At 35.0% G+C, this 27,522-nt stretch overlaps 1 protein-coding gene and 1 non-coding gene across 4 annotated transcripts; one reads left to right on the top strand and one right to left on the bottom strand.

Annotated features, from left to right (window-relative positions):
• Positions 1-23,050, top strand: NFU1 (NFU1 iron-sulfur cluster scaffold). 3 transcript variants are annotated; one of them, XM_019718421.2, is made up of 8 exons: positions 1-158; positions 2,242-2,342; positions 6,900-7,035; positions 10,954-11,020; positions 14,693-14,807; positions 17,855-17,915; positions 20,356-20,530; positions 22,857-23,050. In XM_019718421.2, the coding sequence occupies exons 1-8, from the start codon at positions 97-99 to the stop codon at positions 22,899-22,901; spliced, it is 762 nt and encodes a 253-aa protein (XP_019573980.2). In that variant the 5' UTR covers positions 1-96; the 3' UTR covers positions 22,902-23,050. The 3 variants fall into 3 exon arrangements, with proteins under 3 accessions (XP_019573980.2, XP_074188201.1, XP_074188200.1); XM_074332099.1 differs by lacking the exons at positions 1-158; positions 2,242-2,342 and adding an exon at positions 4,606-4,717; XM_074332100.1 differs by lacking the exons at positions 1-158; positions 6,900-7,035.
• Positions 15,994-16,096, bottom strand: LOC141571955 (U6 spliceosomal RNA). Its single transcript, XR_012496991.1, has one exon. It is a non-coding gene; the product is annotated as a U6 spliceosomal RNA (small nuclear RNA).
• Positions 23,051-27,522: the final 4,472 nt, after the last annotated feature.

Genomic DNA, 27,522 nt, shown 5'->3' with positions numbered 1-27,522 from the left:
CTCCCGGCCGGTCTGTGCCTGCTGCTGCGCTTGCGCGGGGCTTCCGCGTCTCGGCGAAGGAACAGACCGGTCCCACGCATCAGGGCTCAGGCTAAGATGGCGGCTGCGGCCAGGCTGGGCCGGGGAGCTGCGGCTGCTGCCGCAGAGTTGCGCAGGCGGTAGGTGACGGGCTCTGAGCTCCGTGTAGGGGTGTCGCTAGGCTTAGCCCTCAGCGTGGTAGCCGCCCCGCCCACTCCCCCAAACGCTGTGGGGAGAAGTGCGTCTGACTGAGCCTTTGGCCCCGCCCGGGTCGCCGCAGTTGGGGGTTGAGCCCTGAGGTGCGCGTCTATCACTGAGGCATCTCCTCGCCCCCAGTTCGGGCGGACTGTGTCCTGCCTCGCCCCTGGCTGGGAGGCCCTGTGCCTGGGTTCCTGCGGTGGGGAGGCTCGCAGACACTGGCTGTAGAGATCCAGCGGAAGAGCTGTTTTTAAATCGTGTGGTCCCCTCCAGCCTTTAGACCACGTGCATTTTCTCTGCCTTTTAAACACAAAATCAGAATGCCATGTCGAATGAAGAAGACCTCGTCTCATGTTTTTCATTTTTCTCAGTGAGGCCCAGAAAGGGGACGTGACTTGACTGAGGTCACACAGCATCTAAATGATGGAACTCGGATGAGAATCCAGACCCCTAGGTTTCCTCCCCACCACTTAAACCTACTGCTTTCCCTTGATTTTCCCCCTTCCATGCGCCCTGCCTTTGATATCTGTCAATATTGGTTAGGTATTGTACCCCAATTTTGCTTCTGGAACAAAAAGAGGAAAGGACTTAACAGGGTTTGATTTCATTGTAGGAGTTTTATGCTAATGATGCTCTGGACGTTTAAATGCATTTCTTAAGTTTGTATAACGATTATTTAGTAGTCATCTCCTGTCTGCCTTTCTTATGTTTGAATAATGTCTTCCTGGAATAATTTAACTTGCCTTAACTATTTTATTACTTGAAACCCATCTCTGTTCAGAATATTTATCCATTTTGCTGCCTTTTCCCTGGGCTTAAGGGACAAGAATACTGATTTTCCAGTGTCTATCCATATTCCAAGGTGTTCAGGATTTAGGCAGTGGGCTCTAGATAAAAATGTTTCACCCCAAACCTTGAACTTCATTCAATAAATAATTATTGGGCACCAATCACGTAACAGTGGTAGTTAATGTATATTGAACACTACATGGCCTAGCATTGATTTAAGTGCTTTACATGGATTATCTGGATCCATCTTTGCCCCAGTCTTTATGAGGTAGCTATGAATACTAACTTCATTTTAGAAATGGGGAACTGAGACTGTTGTGCTACCTGCTAGAGACATAGAAATGAAGATAATCCCCTTAATGCGTTTGTAGATGAAAAGAATCAGCAATGTTAAAAAAATAAAGGCAATCGTATGTATGCTTAAAATTCCTCAGTGACTCCTGTGAAATGAAAATTGTAATGGATAACTAGTATTTTAAAGTAAACTGGATTTTGAAGGAACTTGCATCAGATTTCTAAACATTTTCACTACAGAAGTCTTATTTCCTTTTCCAGTAATACTTGTTTTTTTTTTCCTTTCCCTTTGTTTTTAATGTAAAAGGCATGAAAAAAGAGCTAATCAGTACTTCCTCTATCAGAGAGAAATAACCAAAGTTACAATACTAATATGTTTCCAATCAAAAAGCATATATAGATTATTGGCTTCTTTAGCAGTTTGTAGGAAAATAGTACACTTTCTACTACATTTTTTGAAGTATTGAAATACCTTTCAATCCAGATAGCATAGGTTATCTCTTTCCAGGGAAACATGGTGGTAGAAACAGTATTTTATTTTCACCCTTTAAATTTGAAACCATGTGACTCTTTACCTAGTTTTTAAAACTTTCAAAAGAGGGGAAAAACAGTTTGTAGTTTTTTGCCTCCTTCATGCATAGCTAAGAATGTGGGCCTCCAGATTATAAATCACTATTGCAGATATATGCATTTCTGTTTTTTACACTAGATATTGCACTATCCTCTGTACACTCAGTTATCAAGGTTATAAATTTTCCCTTGAACTTTTTAAAATGGTTTGTAGATATTGCTTGCCTAAGGAAGTGGAAATAATGTTATGGATGGAAAATGAAAATTGAGCTTTGTTATTATTTTCATTATGGTTTTTTTATGTATGAGAAGTAGAAACTGAGCTTAAAAGATTCTCTCTTAAAATGTCATTTTATTTGTTTTCATATGCAGATTTTGTCATATGATGAATCCATACACTGTTAAGAAGCAGCCCCTGCATCAGTTTGTACAAAGACCACTTTTCCCACTACCTGCAACCTTATGTAACACAGGTAAAATTTTACCTCTCAGAGAAAGTGTTTCAGAAGCTAATAAAACTGTGCTTGAATGAAATTTTGTGGGTCATAAAAGAAGAGATTTCTCAGTTTTCTATTCAGATGCCTATGAAAAGAACACAGCATTTTTTTCTATCATAACATCACACTTGACTGTCATTATTTGCTTACACATATCATTGGCATTAAATTTCAAGACTCCTGAGTACAGTGTCTAATAATAGATCTATGAAATCTCAGGATGTTGTACAACACATCCTCTGGAACATAAGAGTTGCTCAATAAATGATTTCTGAAGTGAAAACATGGTAAAAAGAAATGACAAATGAGTTTGTGTTTCAAAGAATCATGTGTTTTAAGCTATTGCCCTCCTTATTTTGATAAGAATACCTCTAAAATCAATAAATTTCTAGCCTTCATCCAGACTGTACAACATAGTATTTTGAATGTAATTCTATCTTTTTTGTCAGAATCACTGTTTTTTTTGACAATCTTGTTGATGTTGCATGCTTTTATTTTCTTTAATATTGGCAATAGGTATGAAGATAGGATTTGAAAAGTACTGAAATATGACCACTATTATGTAATGTGGTTAGGAAACCTTGGGAAGAGGGTGTATATGTCTGTGTGTAAATACCTATTTATGTGTGCTTATAGAGCTGTAAGAGATTGGATTTGTTATCGGAGTAACTGCTTGGTCCTGTTGCCGTTGCAGTAAAGAATTACGAATCAGCAAACATGAAGGTATAAAGAAAGGAAAGTTCATTAGGATACCTTCTATGGGAAGAATGGGCCAAGTCAAGAGAGACAGTGGCCCAGCAGGGTTTGGGGCTTGAGCTTTATATTGTTGGCCCTAGGCCAGCTCTGCGTGTGATGTATAGACTTGGGTCATTTGATTGACATGTGTAGGTTATATAACCCATTCCTTTCAGCACATGCCCTTACCCATAATGCATACAGAAAAACACACTGGGAGGGGTCAGGGTTAAAACCGCAATGCTAATTTATTGTAACTATTATATAATGAGGCCAAGGTTAAACCAAGGATAAGCTTTAACGTTCTGCGCAGGCGTCAAAAACCAGATAATTCTAGATGGATTTTACTTCCCTCTTTTCAGGATGTTGTAACCACAAAATTATTCCCCCACGGTTGGACCTCGGTGGTCCCTGGGGTTACATGATTGCCTACCCGCTCCTGTCGTTCGTGCCTACCTTCTGCTTAATGATTCAGCTCTTGGCTCATGTCCATTTCCATCACTACCTTGAATACCTCCTGTGGCGGTACTTTGGAAGGTGGCTGACTCTGGCTAATGGCACGAGTAGGATTAGGGTAGATTTACCTCCCCTGTGTACTAGGGCAAGAACAGGAGTGCCTGGCCTGTCTTCTTGAATAACAGAATAATTTAGGTATGAATATTGAGTAACTCAGCATGGTAAGCTACTTTAATTGGACTTTAAATTTTTGTAGGACTGGAATTGTGGTCATCTAGGCTTTTCAACTTGGAGAGCTGCTGATTTTAGTCTCTGGTACTGACCTTAAGCAGTACTAATGTATTGTTTGGGGGAACTTATGCCTACCTATTTATATATGAACACCAAGCATAATAGGAAAAATTATTTTAGATCAGTCTTTCTATTCTCGTATCACCCTTATGATACTTTCAAGGGCATCTTTCTGGATGATGGACCCAGGAGTCATTTTTGAAATACCAAATTAAATCCAATTTAGACTATAAATGTAATGATTTTGTTAACACCTGGTCAGATTATCCTTTTGCAATAGCTTTGTTCATGTCAAGAGAAAGTTTATGTAGTGATACCATATATTGTACTTCAGACAGTGTATATAGATTATGCTCTCTTAAAAAAATTTTATACTTATAGTTCTTACCTTCAAATATTTCTAATTTTTTTTTCTTGCATGTATAGTTTTACACAAATGGATTGATTGGAAAAAAGTCAGATTTAATTCTTCAAATATTGGTAATGTGCCTAATGTGTGCAGAGATTTTGGTTACCCATAAACTATTAAGAAAGTTTACAGGAAATGATTAGTCAGAACCAGGGTTAAAAGAATCTTGTTTATATTTACAGAAAGTGGTGACAGTTCTTTCTTTAATGTTCCATCTGAAAAATTATTCCCTTGTAACACAGATTCCCAGAGGCATTTATTGGTTACAGATATAAATATTTTAAACCAAGTACTTGGACATTGAGGTTATCATTTGAAATTTTTCTCTTTTTCAGGATTTACCTGGTCACCCATACCTTTATAGGACAGTGATTTAAGGAAAATGCGTGGGAGTTTAGTTTCAATTTCTACTTTACCAAGGAAATCACTCAACCACAGTTAGCTGGAACTGCACGACAAGGTGCAAAAACAATTCTCAGTTGTCAAATTAGTATTTTCTCTTTTAATGGTTAGAAAAGCACTTCCATAACAACCATTTGTTTTGCCAGATTTAATCTCTAATTTAAAATAAAACTGTTGCTTTTTGATACTTTACTGTCTTCCCTAAGATACATGGTATGAGGATCATTATAAGATAGGAAGAGTGATTTTAACTATATTTTCCTGTTATGCTTGGCAGTAATAAGTGTGGAGTGGCATTATGCACAGTGGTTAAGCAAGTCAGTGCTAGAAAATTGGCGGGGCTTGAATTCTGGTTGTGTCGTCACCAGAGGCTCACGGGATGTACAGAAGAGGACTCAACCTGGAGCTGCGGTGACTGGGTTATTCTGTCGGCACAAGAAAGAATCCAAAGCGAAAGAGATGTAGGAAAGCGAAAGTGATTTATTGAAAATGAAAGTACATGGCAGCTGGTTGCATCAGTTGGTTAGAGCACAGTGCTCATAATACCAAGGTCACTGGTTCGATTCCCACATGAGCCAATAGGCTGTGCCCTCCGCAACTAGATTGAAAACAATGACTTGGAACTGATGGGTGCTGGAAAAACGCACTGTTCCCCAATATTCCCCAAGAAGAAAAAAAAAAAATGAAAGTACACACTTAAGAGGAAAATGTGGGCCAACTCTGAGAATGAGTCATACTGAAGAAGTCATGATCGGGAGTTTCTATCCTTCCTGTGGCAGGAATTGGTGACGTCCCCATTGACGTGGTTCATTCATCTCCTCCCCTGCGGGGGACCCTCTGTTTCCTGCTTTTTCTTCCTTATTTGGTTTCTCCAGAACTGGCATCGTGGCAGATGCATGTGGGGGTTGCAATGCAAATGAGATTATAATGACATTATGATTAGCTAAAGGTCAGGTCCTGGTCATGGGGATCATCCTAGCTGGAAGAAACTGGTTCTTGTTTTCTCCAGTTACAGATATTGGACACTTTAAATTCCTTACTGGTGTAACCAGTGAAATACCTCCCCTTGTACTCTGGAGGGGGTTGTCAAATCTCCTAGACTACATGTCCTGCCTCACTGTCACTTAACTAGCTGAGTGAATTTGAGCTTTAGTTTCCTCATTTATAAAATAGGATAAAAACAGTGCCTCCTTGGCAAGATGTAAGGATTAGATGATATAATTCACGTGGAGTGCTTAGCACCATGCCCAGCACATGTTAAACACCCAATAAATTAACCTACTTCAGTATACCGCTCTAAGATCAGAATTGGTGTTTTTTTAATCAGAAGTTTTATTTTCATAATAAATAATAAAAGCCTGTTTAATAGTTTTAAAGCTAGTAAAACCCAGTACTATCCTTTTGTTCTATAAACTATTGTCATAACAGCAAGGTACAAAATTTAAGATTCTGTTCTTTCTTCACTGCTTTAATGAATCCATTCTCAATCTAATCATGGCCTTAGGAGAAAGAGATAAGAAAAGAAACTGTAAAGATAATTTTAAAATATTCCAGAAAGTCACATCAATTCCCCCTTACGTGATAATATGTAATGTCACTAACTCTATACCACTGGGCAAGTTACTTAACTCTATGTAACTTAAGTTAGTTATCTCTAAGCCTCAGTTTCTTCATTTGTAGAATGAGAATAATAGTACCTTCTTCAGAAGGTTGTTAAAAGTTTAAATACATTTAAAGCACTTGATCCTGTCCCTCGCGTGTAAAATAGTAAGCACACATAAATATTTGTTGTTATTATTATAAATTTATTTGTCTTTAAAAGAATGTTAGCACTTTGGAAAGAAGAAAAATGTAACATTTTACTGTGATAATATCACAGTGATGATGATTTATGATTATGGTAGCCGTTGGTACTAAGTCACCAAATAGAATACATATATAAGACTCCTAAATTACGTGTCTTCCTACTTAAGTGTAAGATATTCCTAGAATCCGTTGAGTAACAAAACTATCTAATCAAAATTAATGTAAGATTCAATATAGTTATCCTAAATATATTGATAAATTTCTTTCTTGTCTTTAAAAATTCTTACCATGTGAGCTTGGGTAATAAATCCTTATTTTCTCGTTTCTAATTTTTCTTATTTTGGTTCTCTGAAAGTGAGCCCTTTATAGTTCATAAATTATTAAATACTATTTTTTTTCTAGAATAACATTCTTTCTCCTTTTTTCTCTTTTAGTGAGATACATGTTTATTCAAACACAAGATACCCCAAATCCCAACAGTCTAAAGTTTATTCCAGGAAGACCAGTTCTTGAGACAAGGACCATGGATTTTCCCACACCAGCTACAGCATTTCGCTCCCCTCTGGCTAGGTATATTATTGTTCTTCATTTGCTTTCACCAAGACACACACAAATAACTGACTTTGGAGTTAAGGCACCTTTATTTCACTATTGCATTTTTATGTGCATTACATTTTTTCAGTATAAAGAATACGTTCTTTTATTTTATTTTGGGGTAAGAGATAAAGAAAACTGAGAGTTGATAGTAGGAAACCCTTGTCCTGAAAAGTGATGTATTTGAGAGATCTGTAACCTGACTAAATAAAAATTTGTATTTTTACTTAAAAATAATCCATCAAAATGATAATATAGTAAATTTCCATTCTAAATCTTTAAAACTGTTTTTAATAAGCAATGAAAACTTGCTCATTTTCTTTTTAAGGATAGCTGAATTTCTAGATGTTTCAAAATGGAGTCATTGCAAAATATTCCACTTAAAACTGTAAATGATAATAATTATGAGATATGGAATGATTTTTTTAAAAACTGCTTAGTGGAGACAGTTTTCAAATTCACTAGATAGAGACATGTTAAATATATATCAATATAAAGCACAGACAATAAAATTATTAGAATGAAACTCTTTTTAACTGAGAGCTGAAGAAATTATTTGTAATAAGAAATATTAGAATCAGTCACTATCAATTGAAATTTTTGGTAACCTAAGCCTGATACTAATTGCCAAGCATAGTTGGAAAATAAAGCTTGGATAACTATTTCTTTATATCCAGCCTTTTTATGTTTCATTAGGGGAGCCAGAAATATGCTTATCTCAGGAATGGTTTTTAAAAATATCTAATTAATAAAAATGTACATTTCCTTGATCTAAACATGCTACTTCTCAGAATATACCTTAGAGCATTTGTTTTTGACACTTTTTGATACAAGCCAGAGTAAGAAATGTCTTATATTACAACCCAGTAGACACCACACACACACACACGCACAGATATACATACATATGTGTATATATACACACACTGATATATATGTATATATACACACATACATATGTGTATGAGACAAGTGTTTGATGGGACATTATTCACTCTTACAATGTGTAATGCATTCTTATATTTCCTTTCTTGTTCTTTTATTCTGTTCTGTTTTATTTTATTAGATAAAATTCTGATCATTGTGTATCAATTTCACAACTTATTGGAAAAAAAACCCTACTGTACAGAACACATATATACACAAGTTTTGTGCAAGGAGGTTCATTATCACCTTGTTGGTAATGGTAACAAGTTAGAAACAACCTAAATATCCATCAATAGGAAGAGTTAGATAAACTTGGTTCATCCATAGTGTGCAGATACTAAAAAGAATGAGGAGGACCCATATTTACTGTCATAGAGTGACCTCTGAGACATACTGTTAAGTGAAGAAAGCGAGTTTCAGAACAGTGAGTACAATATGATTATTATGTGTATAAGTACAAAAAAACAAAACAAAACAAAAATGCACTGACAAAAAAGGTCTGGAAGAATGCACACCAAGCTGATAACAGTAGATTTGGGAGGGACGTTCAAACAGCCATTTTCACTTTATAGTTTGAAATGTTTACATCAAGTATGAGTTCACATATTTTGTATTTTAAAAAATGTAAAAGTAAAATGGCCCTGATCAATTCAGTTACAGATTAGTTGGAGAGTATTTCTGACAGATAATCAGTTGGCAAAAGCCCTTTTTCAAATTAATCTTTTGAAAGTGGCCCATTTTGTGGATTCACAGAATTTATGTTATCTTCAGTTAAGCAAAATGTTTTTGTTGTAGCAGAGACTGTTTTTGCTGTAAGCTGGAATGTAAGCTTCATGAGGACAGAGACCAGTCTGTGTTGCTCATCTCTAGTGCTTAGCAGTGTCTGGTGCTCAGCAAGTGTTCAAATATTTGTTGAATGAATAACTGATTGAATGAATGAGTAGACGGTAGTATATCTTACTTTAGGGAGGCATTTGACTTGTTTCTTCCTGTCCTTATGGACAAGACAAATAAATATAAGCAGAGTGTAAATCTGTCTCTAGTGACATGTAAAAGGGCTGTGTATCTCTGTAGTTGGCACGTTTATTCAATACTTTTTTTAAATCAGCAACAATAAAGATATAATTATTAGTTTTTCAGATGGGAGGAATTGCTTACGTATTGGATGGCAAAATTCAGAGAAATTCAAGAAGTTTCATTAGTCTGGAATGGTAGGTTAAAACAAATAAGATAAAATGTAACAGGAACAAATATTAAGCCTCATATTTAAATTTTTTAAATGAGGAGCACAATCATGGAATAGAAGGATCTGACCTTTTTGTTTATCCATTTGGATATGATGTAGTGCTCAAAAAAGTCAATCAAACTTTAACAGAGTCATAGTGTCCAGGTCAAAAGTCTTTGTACTTTTAACAAGTCAGACTATACTTGGGATATTGTGTTCAATTCTGGGTATCATATTTTATTTTTGACGTTGTCAAGGTGAAGTTGTCCCAAGGAAAGTAACCTAAATGGCAAAGCATGTATAATAATGTTTGAAACTCCTGTTTCAGCTTTTTCTTTCTTTTAGGGCCAGAACCTATGAACTCTTACCTAAAGCAAGTGCCCATGACATGGCCCATAGATCAAAAGCAATCCCCTTCACATGTTCCTTTAACTTGGAAATAAAGGCTCTTCTAACAGTGCAGATGTACAGAGACAATCAAGGGACCTAATTAAAGGTCTGTGCTTGGGTTTATTGGGTCATAAGTTCCAACCTAGAACCTTGTGACTACTTGTATATTTAATATTGAAGGGTTGTGTAAATGACCCATTACATTGTTTCAGACAAATTCCTAAATAATATCAAAACAGTAATTCCGATAGTTCTCCTGCAATGGTAGACTAAGTAAAGGAAAACTGTAACATTTTTTGGAGTATGTCAGCTTTTATTCCTCAGGTTAAAAAAAAGAAACTGCTCTAGAGTGTATATATTAGGTATAGTACATACATCAGTGATTGGGGGAAAAAGGTGCACTTCAAAATGTCTTACAGGGTTTTTCAAATTATAATGTGCCCCTTCTCTCACAGGTTTCTAAAAATTAGCTTTACTGAGGTATAATTTACATACAATAAAATTCACCAAATTTTAAGTGTATAGTTTAGTGAGTTTTGATAAAACATACAGTTGTGTACCCACCACCAAAATAAAAATATAGAACTTTTTTATTGCTGCAAAAGATCCTTCATTTCCCTTTGCATCCAGTCCTCTTGCTTCGCCATCACATTCTGATAACTTTTTTAATAGCGATGACTTTTTATTTTTATTTAAAAAATGTTTTTCCACCTTTGTTGAGATATAATTGACATAAAACATTGTGTAATTATGTATTGTGTAAAATATTGTGTACAATGTGATGACTTGCTATGTGTATATATTTGAATATATATGTATATATGATTACAACAGTAAGGTTAGTTAACACATCTATTACCCTGGTAACTATTGATTTTCTTTATGCCACTACTGTTTTTCCTTTTCTAGAGTTTCTATAAATGGAACCATAGAGTCTTGTGTTTGGCTTCTTTCATTTAGCGGAATGCTTCTGAGAGCTATCCTTGTTTGTATCCGTAGTTCATTCCTCTTTATCACTGAGTAGTACTATGTTATATGGATATTCACAGGCTCTTTAGTCATTGCCTGGTTAATGGACATTTCCAGATTTTTTTTGGCTATAATAGATAAAGCTGCTATAAAGATTCATGTGCAGGTGTTTGTGGAACATATGTTTTCATTTCTCTTGGGTAAATATCGAAGAATGGGATTGTTTGATTGTAGGATAAGAGGATAAAACAGGATTGTCCATGAGTCGACAGTTGTTGAAGCTGATGATAGGTGCATGGAGGTTCTTGTATTTTTCTCTCTGCTTTGCTTATCTGTAAACTTTTCATAATAAAACAATTTATTATCTCTCTTTTCCCCCACAGGCAGTTATTTAGGATTGAAGGAGTGAAAAGTGTCTTCTTTGGACCAGATTTCATCACTGTCACAAAAGTAAATATAAGATGATATAAGATGTGAAGCACTTTGAGGTTTTTGAAGTCAAATGCTCCTCTCCAGAGTTCCATTCTTAATGTATTTTATGCATACCATTATTTTAAAAATCTCAAGTTAAGTTTACTTCTCACATTTCTTAATTATTTAGTAGAATTTTCACTTTGAAATTTGCTATAGTCCATATCCCTCATTTTTCAAAAGAGATAAACTTAAGCTTCAGGGGGTTAAATGTAGTGTCCAAGATTATATACCCATCCTATAGCATGGCCAAGACTCAACCTTGGCAGGACTAGAATTTAGGCTTCCAAGTTATTATTTTTACTAATTCTTAGTTTAAATTAATAGAGTAAAAAGAGAAGCAAATAAATAATCACACACACCATATATACATACGTATATGTATATGTTTATATACATATATATGTGTCTATATATCTCAACAACAGAATGATATGTATATCAACAGGTAATATATATACATATATATGTGTGTGTATATATATGTATGTATATATATTACCTGTTGATATACATATCATATATATGTGTGTGTGTATATATATATATATATATCATATCACACATATCATATATATGTGTGTGTGTATATACACACACACACACACATATATATATATATACACACACACACACATATATATATATACACACACACATATATATATCACCAACAGAATGATTGAATAAATATCTCCATTCAAAGTGGGCACTTATACATGACATCTGACCCATTCTACCATCCTGCAATAACACTTCAGAGCTTCACAGATAAGAGCAGTAGACTGTGCAGTGCTCAGCGCTTGGTTAACCTCTAAATGTCAAAAATCGAAGCTAAATATGCTACCCATTCCAACAGCTGAGGTGATACCTGTTAGAAGAGGCTGTTTCTTTTTAAGTCTATTAGATTAATGAGAAATGAACTATTTAAATTTGAACTGTGTGTCCTGTTAATTGACATGTATGCACTGAACTTAATCACGTGTCAAGTTTTGCATCAAAATAAAAAATATTCATTCAACTCCTCTTAAGCAATTAGAAAGGATTACTCTGAGTTCTTGGTGCACCATAAAAGTGGCCATACTGTGTTAGTGACATGTTGCATCTAGTCCAGTATTCTCTTATAGCTATTTATGTGTGGAGGAGAATTATGATTTGCCTCCTTGGTGGCAATCCCAGTGGCTATGGTTGTTCTTACAAATATCCAATTATAAAATGTTTTCCCCTGTTGTTTAAGTATTATTTGTCCTAAATTCTCAGAAAGCCCTTTCGTGACCATATTGGTAAAAGTGGCACTTCCTCTAGGAGGTCATTCACCTTATTTATTTTCTTCATTGCACTTATCACTTAATTGTATTTTGTTTGTTTGTTTTTATACCTGTCATTTCTGTACTAGAATGTAAATGCCATGAAGGTAAACATTGTTCATCTTGTTAAGTTCACCTAGAACAATGCCTAGTACATAGTATGCACTCAGACTTTTGTTGAAGGAAACAATGACGTAAAATTTTCTAAATTGAATTTTCAGGCTTCAAGTGATTTCCCCCAAATGTAGGATCATGGTGAGCAAAGGTGTGTTAAGTGATCCCCAGTCATTCCCACTTTAGAGACATCTGGCCTACCTTTATTATTCTTCATTTTCTTTCTCTGATATTTTTTGAGGGAGAAAAATGCACCAGCATTTGTTTAATATATCCAACATATTTGATATGGCACTACTGCTTTACATATATTATCTAAGTTAATTCTTACAACCAGTTTTTGTCTTCATTTTATAAACAGGAAATTTTGTATTTAAGACATTTTTATTTAGTTCTTTTACATTCAGCCTATGTTATATAAAAAAATTTTTAGATGAAAACGTGATTATATCTTACAGGGTATTTTTCCTTTTTTTAAAAATTCATTTTGGTAAGTCATCTTTTATTTTTCTTTCCCTTCATAATTTAGTTACCCTTTAAAAAAATTCTTCAGCTCCACTATTTTTTCTTTATGAAATGACATAACTAATAAATAATATTCCAAGTGAGGGCACACATTGATATTTAATAGGTGGAATAGCAGATTTGATTTGTTTTCTTTCAGTTACCTTCCTCATCATGGACTGTCCCATTTACCTGGTATCTTCGGCAATTGCCTGTTTCCCTTTCTGATTTGTAATTGATAATTCAGAGGCTTCTTTATGCGGTGTTTTCTAAACGTGTAGGTGTATTTGCAGCTTATATGCTGCCCTTTTTATTCATTCAGACAACTTCAGAATTTTTTTTTTATTTTTATTACCAGTATTTCCCTACTCAGTAGAGCCCACTGTTTACTGAAGATTTGAGGTAGCCCTCTGATCCATCTTCCAAATAATTTATTAAAATGTTACCTAGAATGGGGGTGCTGGGCGAAAAAGATGAAGGGATTAAGACTACAAATTGGTAGTTACAAAATAGTCACAGAGATATAAAGTACAGCATAGGGAATATAGTCAGTATTAATTGTAATAACTATGTATGGTGCCAAGTGGGTACTAGACTTATCAGGGGGGTCATTTCATAAGTGATATAAATGTCTAACCACTATGCTGTACACCTAACACTAATATCATATTGAGTGTCAACTGTAATTGAACAAAATAAAAATTAAAAGAAATGATACCTAGAGCTAGTTTCCATTCCCAATCACGAAGGCATCTCACTTGTTTTGCTCTTGTATCCATAGCAGTCCCCATTTTTGTTCTCTTCTGTGTACTGTTTTTAAATTGGTTCTTAATCCATGACAAAAATAGTTTCTTTTTGCATGTAGACTCAATTTTTAATAGTATTCAAGCATTGACCCTAGCTAACAGCTTCCTGAGAGTCTAAATAGACTGGATCTAATAGTGTTTTTCTCCTAAGGAGCTCTCCTTTAGAAAGCTAGAACAATATATCCTGCCTTGTTGTTTTTAGATGTTGGTACTATTTAAGCATTTAAGAATTGTGGAATCAACTGGTTGGCCAGATATAGAGGAGAAATAGTTATGGATTCTTTCTTAAGGATATCAGTCTTGTCGACAGTTTACAAGTCCTCCAGCCCAGTAGCCATAGATAAAACACATTGTATGTTTTGGTTCTACAGTTGTGTCATTGGATTTCTTCAATACTCTTAAGTAATTAATATATGTAAGTTGAGGTCTTTTAACACGTTGCGTACGGATCACGAGAATCTTCACAAGAGATTTAAACCCTGCCGTACGCAACGTGTTAATAGTGTGGGATATCCTATATATTTGATCAAGCAATTATATCCTATTTTATTTAAAAGAATGGGAAATCTCTTTGTCATCTTTAAACAAAGAATCCATTCAGTATTTTAACTCTCTTTACCTCATGAAAAAAGACCTTTTAAGTATTTTGCTATCCCCTATACAGGGCATAGTGCATACAGCACACTTAATACAAGTTTGATGAATGAATAAATGAGAGATGTTCTAAGATTGTATCTTCTGAAAGTCATTATAAGCCAGATCCTTTAAGAACTGAAACTGACATGTATTCTCAGAAATGGGTACTGTTGCATAGTACAGGATATATGTATAGGAAAAGATTCTTAAAAGATACAAAGTATTGTTTTATATTTGTCTGTGCCCTTGGGTGAAAATTAGCATTTTCCTTCAAATATTTACAGGAAAGTGAAGAGTTAGACTGGAATATACTGAAACCAGATATTTATGCAACAATCATGGATTTCTTTGCATCTGGCTTACCCTTAGTCACTGAGGAAACATCTTCAGGAGAAACAGGTAAAGTGTTGGATAATTAATATTTATCTTTTTTAAAAAATGTTTTACTTTCTTCACATTTGTCTTGATTTCAGACGTCATGGAAATACAGATTTTTATCATGGTATTATGTTTAGCCCTGGAACCAATTCCAGAGGAAACAAAACTTTATATATACTAGTTTTGCCCATCGTTTTTGAAAACTTGTGTATAAATTGAATCTGTTATACAAAACTAAAATTTTCAATTATAAAAAAATTTCAAACATACAGAAAAGGAAGTTCACCAATTTGCCCTCCTCTCAGATTTAACAAATGTTAATTTTTGGCTATAATTTCTTTAGACCTATTTTTAAATAAAATATTAAAGATACAGCCAAAGCCCTATAACCCCCATCCTTCTTCCCTTTCTACTTCCAGATATATATGTAAACTTTGTTGGTTTTTAAATGTTTACTACAAATACAAGTCTCTCTAGGGAATATATAGCAGTTTTGTTTTTAAAATTTAAATAACATGTTATTTTTAACTTTCCTTTTTTTCACTGAGCTTATTTTAAGATGCATTCATTTTGGAAAAAAAATGCAGTTCTGTTTTGTTTATTTTAAGAGCTGAATAATCATTATATGAGTAAACTACAGTTAATTAATTTGTTCCTTTACTTATGCTTAAGTGAATTGTTTGTACTAATTTCTATTACAAATGTTGCTGCAGTGGGCATCTTTAGTACACTCTCTTCGTGCATATGTGGAGAATTTCTTTAGAGTATATTCCTAAAAGCAGAATTGCTGTATCATAAATTGTTCTAATTTACATGCAAATTAGCAGTGTATAAGAATTTTGACTTTCTGATATCTTTATCATCACTTAGTGTCTATTACATTTTTTTTTTAACCAATATGTTAAGTGTAGAATGGTATTTTGTTTCAATTGCATTTCCTTGATATTATAACACTGAGACTGAATTCATATTTTTTCTGGTCATTATTTTCCTTATCAGTATATTTCCTGTTCATGATCTTGGCCCATTTTTAAAAATTTGCATTGTATGTCTTTTTTTGTATTGATTTTAGCAGGTTTTTAAAAAGTATTCTGAATGTTAATTTTTTGTTAGTTTTTTCATAGCAGATATCTTCTCCCTAACCATGTGTTACTTTTTCACTATGTTTAGGATGCCTTTTGTCATTAAGAAGTTTTTCTTTTTGTTTTTAAAATTGGAACGTTTCATGAATTGGTGTGTCATCTTTGCTCGGGGCCATGCTAATCGCTGTATCATTCCAGTTTTAGTGGTTGTGTGTTGCCGAAGCAAGCACAGTTTTGTTTGTTTTTTTAATGTAGTCACATACATTCATCTTTTCCTCTGTGGTTTGTGCTTTTTGTACCTTGTTTTAAATAAGTTATTTTGTGTAACACTTAGAAGAGAACTGCACATGGAGCTCAAATATTAGCTGTGATTGTTATATTTGTTGTTGATGAAGTTTGTCCTTTCTCCAGTGTCATAAAGGTATTGTGTGTGTGTCACACACACACACACACACACACACACACACACACACTGGCCTATAGATGATAGAGTTCCCCGTCTAGATATATACCATAAATGAGTCTTAGAAATGTACACAAGACAATGTGTGGAAGCATATTCATTGAAATATTTTAAAAATATATCAGCAATTAGCTTGGGAGATATCAATGTGAAAAGAAAATTTTAAGTGATAAAGGAAAAGTGAAGGGTATGTTTATTTATATACTCTTACATATGTACCATTTATGCAGATTTTAAATAATACGTACATGAAACAGCTATTTGTGTTCTTGATGGGTATATACATAAAATTGATACAAAATTTTGAGAGCCATTTGACCACATCTACCAAATTAAAAAATACACAAGTCTGTTGACCCAGATGTCTCACCAGTAGGAATTTATCTCATAGATATATTTGTAAAAGTACACTGATACATACTTTAACAAGCATGTATGCTGCAGGATTGTTAGAAATAGCAAACTAGAAACAACTGAAATAATCAAGAAATTAGGTAAATGAAGACAAATCCATACAAAAATTTGTATGTACCTATTTTAAAAATTGAGGCACATCTGTAGATGCTGATAAGGAACGACCTTTAAGATATATTAAATAGAAAAAAAACTAGGTGTAGAACAGTGTATATAGTGTGATCTCATCTGTGTAAATGTACACTTGTGTATGTAAACATGTACTAGCAGGATATACACTGAACTTGTGATGGTGGTTACCTATAGAAGTGACGGTGGGGAATGGAACTTAGGTTTGCTGATGTTAGAGAATTTTAGCTTTATTATATTTTACTTCTTTTTTTAAAAAAAGACTTAATATAACTTAACACTGATAGTTATTTATGTTGTTGCCAGAACTCTAGTGTTTGTTATAGTGTAACTTGAATTATCTGCATTTTTAGTTCTGAACGTAAATAAATTTCTCAAAAAATATTTTTAAGCCCATAAAAAAACATTGGTAAAAATCAGTATAACCTTAAAAGTAAAAGAAAAACAAAAATGAAGCAATATTAAAAAACATCTTTTTGCTCAGATTTGTAGAACATTTTGGAAATTACCATAAGGCTCTTCACGTCTATATTTAGTATAATTTGCATTTTGAAAACCACAAAACTAAGAAATTGAAGATATAACTTCAAAAGTATGCCTTTTTGTCTCAAAGTTTCCAAAAAGACAATCTCTTTTTTTCTGCCTTTTTTCAATCCTTAAGAACGAGGAAAGATTACAAATTTATTGGTCAAAAAATTCAAACCTCACCATTGTTAGTATTATGGATCAAGCTATTTCCATATACTCATCTTTATTACTAAATATTGAGTGGATCAGTGCTTCTTAATCTTTTTTCAGAGAATCAAAGGAATAATCTTTCCATTTTCCCCAAATCACTTTATCACCATACCAAGTTACATGTTCTGTGCTTTTATTTTTTTAATGAGGCATTAAGTTAAAATCATCCTGTTTTAATACTTGTACTTGCATGGATATGAAATATCTACTGTTGATAATTTTTTATTTGTAACTGTTTCTAGGATCTGAAGAAGATGATGAAGTTGTGGCAATGATTAAAGAATTGTTAGACACTAGAATACGGTATGTGCTGGTCTTTCCACTTGAGATCAGATATGCTGCAGAACCAATTTTCTTTATAGCATGTACTTTTGGTAGTCTGTGAGATTGTAGTAGAGTTCCAAAATAGGTATAAGTTAATGTAAACCACCGTAGGTAACCATGACAGCTGAATGTAAAGCCTGTACATTCTCTATATTCATTTCAAATTTTAAAACAATCTATCTAAACAGAGTCAATAAAGGAATTTATCTTTCACCATCGCCATTTAGGTTTGATACTGCTATAATGCGAAATTTCTTAGAAAAAAAAAAGACATAGTATTTGGGAGGATTGTGAGGAGAGGAGGACGTATTTTTAGGCTATTGCCCATAAAGAATAATAGAACTGCAGGCTTGTACTTTTTGCTTATAGCAGACCAATGGTTCCCGTGAGAAGTCCCAGAAAAGCTAGACAAAATACAATTAAAAAAAATGTTGTATGTGAAGGCATTAGATAGCTGCCAGAGCACATAAGATCCTGTAGAGAAGGAAAGCACATGGAAGCTTTCCTTGAGGCACTTGCTGAGTTTTGGTGTGAGGCTGGAGTATGAGAAGCTGGTCAGGGGCAACTGCTAAGAATCAGAGAAATGTTAGCTTTCAGTAAATTCATTGAGATGGGAAGACAAAAGTTAAAATTCTGGGTTACCAATGAAGCTTTGACTTCAAGGGCCAAGATCCTAGAGAGAGATTAAGAAAAAGTAAGCCTAACATTCAGGTTCTCCTGACAAGGCACTTGCTTAGTTTTAGCTGTGTAGGGGAAGAGACTAAGAAGTCAAACAAAAAGCAGTTGGAAAGCTAAACTGAGTTTTAGCAGTCTCATGGTGCTGGGGCGGTGGGGAGCGGAGGGGGCCTGACAAAAATTGGACTTAAGGAACTGTTACGGCAGGTGGGGCCTCAAGAAACATCCAGACTCTCTGTTGGGATCTCTAGAGGACTTACCCTTGAAATGGGGGCACACCAGAGGAAGACCAGGGTCAACAAAGAAATCACAAAGGCAATATAAACTAGGAGAATATCTGTATGACCTTTGGGTTGGCAAATATTTTTTTCGACAGGACAGAAGAAAAATCAAGGAAAAGACATACAGATTGGACTACAATGAAATTCTGACTTTCTTTTCATCAAAAGACACCATTTACAATGAAAAGCAAAGCACAGAGTAGAATATATTTATAATACATATATGACAGAATATATTTTAAAACACCTATACTTTGTTAAGAAAAAGACAGAAAATCAAATAGATACTGGAGCAGCCTCTTCACAAAAGCACTGGAGCAACCCACAAAAGACAGTAATCATATGGCCACTAAACATGAAAAAGTGCTCAACCTTGTTAGTCACGAATATTTAAATTAAAACCACAAAGAACTATCACTGCAAATCCACTAGAATGGTTAAAATCATTAAGATTGACAACACCAGTTGTTGGTGAGGATGTGGAGTAACAGGAACTCTCATGTACTGCTGGTGGAGATGTAAATTTTTCTAACTTTGGAAAACTGTTTAGCATTATCTACTAAATCTGAACATACGCATATTCTTGATCCAGCAATTCCACTCTCAGGTATATTCCCAGTAGTGATATATGTGTGTACTAAAAGACTTGCAAGAATCTTCATAGCTGCACCATTTGTAAAAGCCCCAGACTATTATTAACCCAGATAGATGTCTATCAGTAGTAGAACGGACAAATACTCACTTAGTGGGATACCATGCTGCAGTGAGATTGAGTGAATTACTACTACATGCAACAATGTGGGTGAATCTCACAGGAGCAAAAGAAGCCAGATACAAAAGAGTAAATACTTTATGTTTTCTAAATGGAATTTATATTTACAAATTTTAAAGTTAAAAAACAGGCAAAACTGAGCAATGGTGCTAGCAATTAGGAAAATGGTTACGTTGGTTGGGAGGAGTGATTAGAAGCCAGCACAAGGGGCACTCCTGGGGTACTAGTGTTTTGTTTCTTGGTCTGGGACAAATGTTTGCTCACTTTGTGAAAATTAATTTAATTGATTGTACATGATATGTATTTTTCTATATTAATGTAATATTTCAATGAAAAGTTTACCTGAAGAAGAAAACTAGTATGTGTCAGTCTCCCTCTGTTCACTCAAAAGAAGTGAATGAGTATATCTTAGACAATCACTATAATTTTCAAGAAATTTGAAACCTTAAATGCTTAAAAAAGATTATTAATTAGCAAGATTAAAATACAATAAATACAGCAAATATTTGTGTGAATGAATTTTGACAGAATTAAAATTACAGATGAGACTAGCCACAGTTATTTTCTCTATTGTAAAAGTAGCTCTAACTGTGAATTTTACCAATATTAAATCTAAGCCTTGAGTTGTATTGAAAATCTTTGACGAAAACTTCTATTCTCTTGAATATATCACAAATATATGTGACCACAGCCCAACTGTGCAGGAAGATGGAGGAGATGTAATCTATAAGGGCTTTGAAGATGGCATCGTACAACTGAAACTCCAAGGTTCTTGTACCAGCTGCCCCAGTTCAATCATTACTCTGAAAAATGGAATTCAGAACATGCTGCAGTTTTATATTCCGGAAGTAGAAGGCGTCGAACAGGTATGCCAATATTATGTGACAATTTAGATTTAATATAAACAAACATTTGAGAAGAAAAGAAATTTATGACCTGACATTTTCTTCAAGGGCTGGGTTTTTGTGTTACAATTATTATCAGACTTGAAGACTCCTTAGTTTAGAATTAACTTTAGTGTTATGAATACCTACTGTGTGCCAGGCATTTTTACAGATATTACCTCATTTAATCTTCTAACAATACAGTGTGCTAAGTGAGTCATTTCCATTTTGTGCATAGGAAATTGAGACTCAGAGGGCATACTGCTGCTCTAGTTATAGAAAAATTAGGAAAAGAGGATTCAAAACATAGAATTTTATGGATGAGATCTAGAAGTGGAACAGCTCCACTACATCATACTTAACCCACTTTGTGTTCTTACATTTATCCACTCCTTGTTCTTAAATGTGCAGGCAAGAAACTCATTGAGAAATCATACTTGGTTGTACAGTTAAAACGAGTACTAAGTAGAGTCATAGAGCTTTATCTATAGCCTGATGTCAACATTTTTCCCGCCCCAAGATACCTAAGGAATATAGCACAGCATTTTCACAGCAGTAATACACAGTGATTCTCAATCAGGAAGCATGGCCTTATGGAGAGAGAGTATCAAGAAGGGAAAAGAATGTGTGGAAATTAGAAATTTGAAAAAATTCTTCAGGTAACTCTGTGCCTTTAAAGAGAGGGCATCTCTTAGCTCCTTTGAGAATCACTCATCTCAGGATAGTATAAAAATATGTCCTTTTGGTGTGTATATATATGTGTGTGTATATATATGTGTGTGTGTATATATATATATATATATATATATATATATATATATATATATAAAAACTCCAAGGTTCTTGTACCAGCTGCCCCAGTTCACACACATACATATATATATATACACACACATACATATATATGTATACACACACATACATATATATGTATATACATATATACATATATATATATATATGTATGTATATATGTATGTGTGTGTACACACACACACACACACACACACACACACACACACACCAAAGATATATGCCATCTCTTCTTTGAAGTCCTTATCAGTCCTCCTTGGAATTAAGCTCTACTTTGTTCCAAAGTCTCTTTCTGTGTGTTTCAGCTTTGTATCTATGGGTAAGTTCCTTGAGAGACTTATAGTCATAGCTAGGTCTTTGTGTTCTTCTGTAACGCTTAGCCCTGTGTGTTATACATATTCTTACGTAGTTTGTATTAAATATTTGGAAATATTCCAAAATTAGGAATATTCTGCCTAAAATAGGAGTTGATTGATGAAATTCTTTGGATTGGGTGTCGCTGAGATTGGGTATAAAGTATCCAATCCTTGGAAGTAGATATCCATTTTACTGAATCCAAAAGAGAAATTAAGAGAATTGTTTTTCCATTGATTGTCTCAGATCAGATCCAGATTCATCTAGATTGTTTTTTAAACTTATTTTTATGCCATTATCCTCTCTCTGTAAGCTTTAAAAAAATTACATTAGGAGACAGTTTAGTGGATTGACAAAGGAACATGTTTATTCGCTTGTCCAGGGTGGGGTGATGAGTTGGCAGTGAGATTATAAACTTGGATTGGCATTTAATTGTAGTAGGTGTGGTGAAGAGAAAAAAAATTCTTAGGTTTATATAACTCTTTTCCTCACCAAAGGAGTTGTTCTTCATTATCTGAGTAATATACTAACTCATGAAAAGAGTATTAATCTTTTCATTTTTTTCTTTAAGTATTCATTAGTATTTTTATTAACTTACCAGAAATGAAAGTCTTCACATTTTTCGAAGGTTTCAAATGAATGCTTATCTAAGACCAAAGTAATTAGTTGCCAATGTGATATTTTGTTTATTTTTTTTTAAGGATTCATTTTTTCTAATATATATTTTTGCAATAACAGTTTGGCATAGCTCCCCAGAATATATTTAAGTAAATAAAATGCTTTGGGAAAAAACAAAAAAAAAAGTCAATTACATTAGTCTATGGCTAGGAAATACAAATTAATTAATCATTATAATCTTCTCTATCTAGCTGAGACTCTGCTATTAGAAGCCTCTTTTGAGACAAGGAAGAGAGACCAGTGCTTTTAATTAATTTGCTAATATTCGGTTTGCTTTTATATTGTTAGGATACCAGGTTATGATGCAAAACTTGTGCTTTGGGGCTGTTGGTAGATTTGTTCTTATTGGATTGATATGCATTGTTATAGAGTATTTCAGGTAATCAAGTACTGTTAAGTCAGGAAAATAACAATTTCTAATTCTTTTCTTAATTCTTAAATTCTCTTTGTTTTTTGGTTTTAGGTTATGGATGATGAATCAGATGAAAAAGAAGCAAACTCACCTTAAAATAATTTTGAGTTTTCTTTGGGCCCAGCAGTCGGACTTGTTGATAATGTATACCAAACTTTTATTATTAATCTGCTAAGGAACTTTTGGATTAATAAAATATGCCTGTTCGTCATAGAATGATATATAAATATTGCATGTTTGCTTTACCTCATATGAGTTATTTATAACATCCGGAATTATCTTCTGTACACGTGGATATTAACCAGGGATATTTTTATTTTTATTCTTCATTCCTCATGGTTAATTCTTTGTATTTATTTTTATACAGACGTACATAAGGAGATTGCTTTTTAAAATGTTCTAAAATGGCTTAGTTTTTCGTGAGATGTTTGAAACTATTCTTACTGAATTTATACCTTGTTAACAAAACACAGCTGAAACTAAACAAACAAACAAACAAAACAATTCTGCTTTAAAAATGGCATCTAGCTAGTAGCCCCAAATGTAGTAACATATAACTTTTCCTTAAGAGACAAAAAAAAAAAACAACTCAAAAAAACAAATCATAATGCTGAAAACTGATAAAGAACCAGGTTCTAGAATGTAGACAAAATTTCCATTAATTTTAAGAGTGCAGGCTGAAGTGAAGAAAACTGCCTTAGCATGCCTAGGTTTTACCATATGAAACAGAATCTCTCTTTAAAGAAGATGAGAAATTGCTTTCGTCCTTCTTCTACTGGCTTCTCTTGGCTCAGAGATCTATAATGTGTGCCATGCCAGAAATTTGGACAGTTACCTTTCTGCCATAGGGGTACTGCTTTTGTAGGTAGCCTAGACAGCAAATTATCCTCCTTTCTTATTTTCCTATAGTAATTTAGAGACAACAGTTCACAGATAATATCAGGAAAGGAAAGACGGATATACTGCATCTCTGGAATTCTGGCTCCCAAAATTATGGAGGTTAAGATAGGGATGGATACAGGAAGAACTGCACTAGTTGTGAATGCCAAGAATTGAAGTTTTAATTTTTGTTCTTTGGTTCACAGAACCAGATAGTAGGATTGGATAATTTGTTTTCTGAGCTATTACAGATGAATTCATCTTAAGCTCTGGGAATTGCTTTGTAACCTGCCCTTTAGATGAAGCTAAAGGAACTTCAGATTATGGAGGAGATGCAGTTAATGACAAGTCTTAGGTCTGGCCCTGTAATAAGTGGCTGAGGTGGGTGATGGATTAGAGTATTGGAAGGGAGGAAATCATAGAACTGAGAGGCCAAGGCATTGAAAACGTTTTCTACAAAAGGAATCAGCCATGAAGAACAAGGAGAAAATGTGGGGAAGAACATTGTCGTCACACAGACGAGTGTAATCAGAATCTGGAAGCTGTGAAATGTATTTGGAAACTAAGAAACTAAGAATGGCTTGAGTGGAAAGTGGAAGTGCTTAGCTGGAAATGGTACAAAAGCAAGATGTGGGCAGCTTGGAGAGTGCTGGAGAAACTTTTGGTTGCCTACCCAGCATACACCCCGACTTCTTACTGAGAAGAACCCACTCAGTTATCATTTGGTTGTGATGTGCCCAGTGAAGGTAGGTCCCACCTCAATCCCAGGGGTTAAATTCTAACTGGTCTAAACCAGTCATTTTCTCCCTCCCTCCCTCCCTCCCTCCCTCCCTCCCTCCCTCCCTCCCTCCCTCCCAGAAATTAGTCCAGGTGTGAACATATGACCCAGCTCTGGCCAAAGTCTATTGGTGAGTTCTGGAAAGATTTTCTTCTTTGAGAGAGAGTAAGTCTGCATTAAAGAAATCACTTTTCCTATCCATTTCTATTACTGCTCTGTACACTGTAGTCTGAAGACTTGATGTCTAAGGCTTTGACAGTGAACTCGTGATATTGAAAAGCTAGTCCACTGAGAACGGCAAAGAGAAAGGAAAAAAAGGGCCTGGATCTTTGAGGACATTATTGACCTTTGAGCCAGCCCTGGAACAACCCATTTTCAGAGGATCACATGGGATAAAAGGTTTTTTTTTTGTTTGTTTTTTTAATTTTTTTATTATAGCTTCTGTTAGATATTCTGTCACCTGAAACTGATTGCCTTCTAACAAAGAGCCTGGTAAATCATGGAGGACTTGGTAAATAATTTTACTGGTTTTTGTTTGTATCAAACAGTGCCAAATGTTGACCTTAAAATGAAAACTAACATTTTTAAATTAATTGAACTACTTTTTCAATCAAAGATTAATTTAGAAAGTATATTTTAATAAGGCTTTTATTTTTGAATGTTTAAATTATATATAATTTCCTCCTACATAGTCCCAAAGAAAGTAATCATTCACTATTAGTTGTGTTTAGCCAAAACAAAAGTAAAAATTAACCCCCCAAATATATAAAATCTTTTTACATGAAGTATTATTGAAAACATTTTATAAATATGGGACATTTCAATAGGTATTTGAAATGAAGGTTATTGGCCAAGAATAAGCCACGCACTTGGAGGAGTTTTTACTACCAAAATTAGGATGCAGCGCTATCCAAAACAGTAAGGAGCAACGTATATGAAAACAGTAAACTTTATTGAGCATTCACTATGTGACTCTTGTAAGCACCTGACATCTATGGAGTCATTTCATTCTATTAGATTGGTGATTACGAATGTCCCTATAAGGCACACAGAGAAGTACATGTTCCATTGCCAAACAACTGAGATGGAAAAGCCAGGAACATGAACCCTGGCATTCTGGCTGCGGAGCCTGTACAGATCACTACTACCTGTTTGCCCTAAGGGAATTGGACCTACATATTCCCGAGTATGCCTTCCTGAGGGAGGAGAGAAGCTTTCCTTGTCTTCATAGGTGCTACCTTCTAGTGGGCAAAAGTCTTTTCCACCTTTTACTTGTTCCACACCATCGTGGGCCAAAGCACTGCGTGTGTGGCAATTTTTTATGCAAGAATCCGCAGCCGGCTGCTCTCCAATCCAGTGGGAATGGACATCCGTTTGGGAAATGCCAGCGTTATAACTCCTCATCCTTATCTATGATGCCTCTACAGGGTGCCTGCAGGCTGTGCACCATTGACTTTTATATCCCCTAAAAGAAAGCATTTTCTCTATCACCTGACATTTCTAGTGATCTTCCAGCTCTAGGCAGCTCCCCAAATGGCCCACCTCCATTCGGCTCTGATCACATCCTACAGGACAGAAACAGTAGATAGGACCAGTTAATCTCATGCTTTCCAATTTGTTGACAATTTCTTGGCAGTAGAATGAGTTTCTGGCAGAGTTAGAAAATTGCCCCAGCTTCTGCCTACTGGGAAAATTTGAAGCCATCCTGGAGAGGATTGGGGAATGTATTCAAGTTGGAGTCAGTACCCTTTGTTCCCAAGCCGGAGGTTTCCTGGTAGGGCAAATCAAGGCCGTGTTCACCCGATACAATGGACATCTTTTGTTTGTCTATTTGGTGTCCCTCATTCATTTAGCAACACCTTCCTGAACTTTCCTTTGAAGAACTACTACCTCCTGCTGACCATGTGGCTCTGTGGAACTGTCCTGCTCTCTCTGCAACAGGAGTGGGCATGTGACTCACATGGTCCCATCAGAATCCTTGATGAAAAAATAAAAAATGCGGATGGAGGAATAGCCTCTCTCGCCTTGGACCGAGAGCTGTAAAGATATTCCAGAACTGTTTGAGGGTCATTCCTTGTCCATGAGGTCAGAGAGAGGGAGAATCAAAGAGAGTTCTGACAACATTGTGTCCCTGGGTATAGATGTGCCTGAAGCTGTTTGTATCCCTGTCCTTTCCAATTCCATTAGCCAATAAATCCCTTGCTTCAGTTAGTTTGAGTGGCTTTCTATGGTTTGTTATCGAAAGCTTTATTCTCTAGAAATCTAAGACAACATAAGTATATTCAACATTGAAGAGATCAATAAGATCAACATTAAGTGTGTGTTTTAGGGTTCTCTAGGGAAACTGAACTAATGGGATATATATAATAAGATATGTATCACATGAGAGAGCTACTGAGATTCATTTATTTTAAGGAATTGACTCATGCAGTCATGGAGGCTGGCAAGTCCAAAATCAGGAGTGTGTGCTGTCAGTATGCAGACACAGGGAAGAGCTGATGTTGGTCCAAGTTCAGTTCTGGCACATTCCTTGCTCTTGGGAGGCCAGTCTGTTGTTCTGTTCAGGCCTTCAACTGATTTTATTAGGTCCACCCACATTATGGAGGGCAATGTGCTTTACTCAAAGTCCACCAATTTAAATGTCAATCTATCCAAAAACACCCTCACAGACACATCCAGAATGTTTGACCAGTTATCTGAGCACTGTAGCTGAGGCAAATTCGCACACAAAACTAACCATCACAGTGGATAAAGTTTCCTTTCATCACCAACTTCTAATTCTGTCTTCCGTATCTTAGCCCCCTCTCTGCATTACCATACTCAATTCCACATGCCTTTATATTGGCCCTTTCTGGCCTAGTGTCATCAACCGAGATAATCTGTCCAGGTCTGCCTGCCTTCTAATTTCAGAGTTATCTTTACTTTATCCCCATCAAAACTTACATTTCCTGAGTGACCTTTTCACACCTGATACTGAAATGAAAAGTAATCCTATAAATAGTTTCACTCTCCAGTATTAATAGATGGCAATGATTTAATGTAAATCTCATGGGGTACGGA

This window comes from Rhinolophus sinicus, linkage group LG05, assembly GCF_036562045.2.
Source record: "Rhinolophus sinicus isolate RSC01 linkage group LG05, ASM3656204v1, whole genome shotgun sequence".
Taxonomy (NCBI): Eukaryota; Metazoa; Chordata; class Mammalia; order Chiroptera; family Rhinolophidae; genus Rhinolophus; species Rhinolophus sinicus.
The sequence above is the reverse complement of the archived record's forward strand: the minus strand, read 5'-3'. Positions and strand labels throughout refer to the sequence as shown.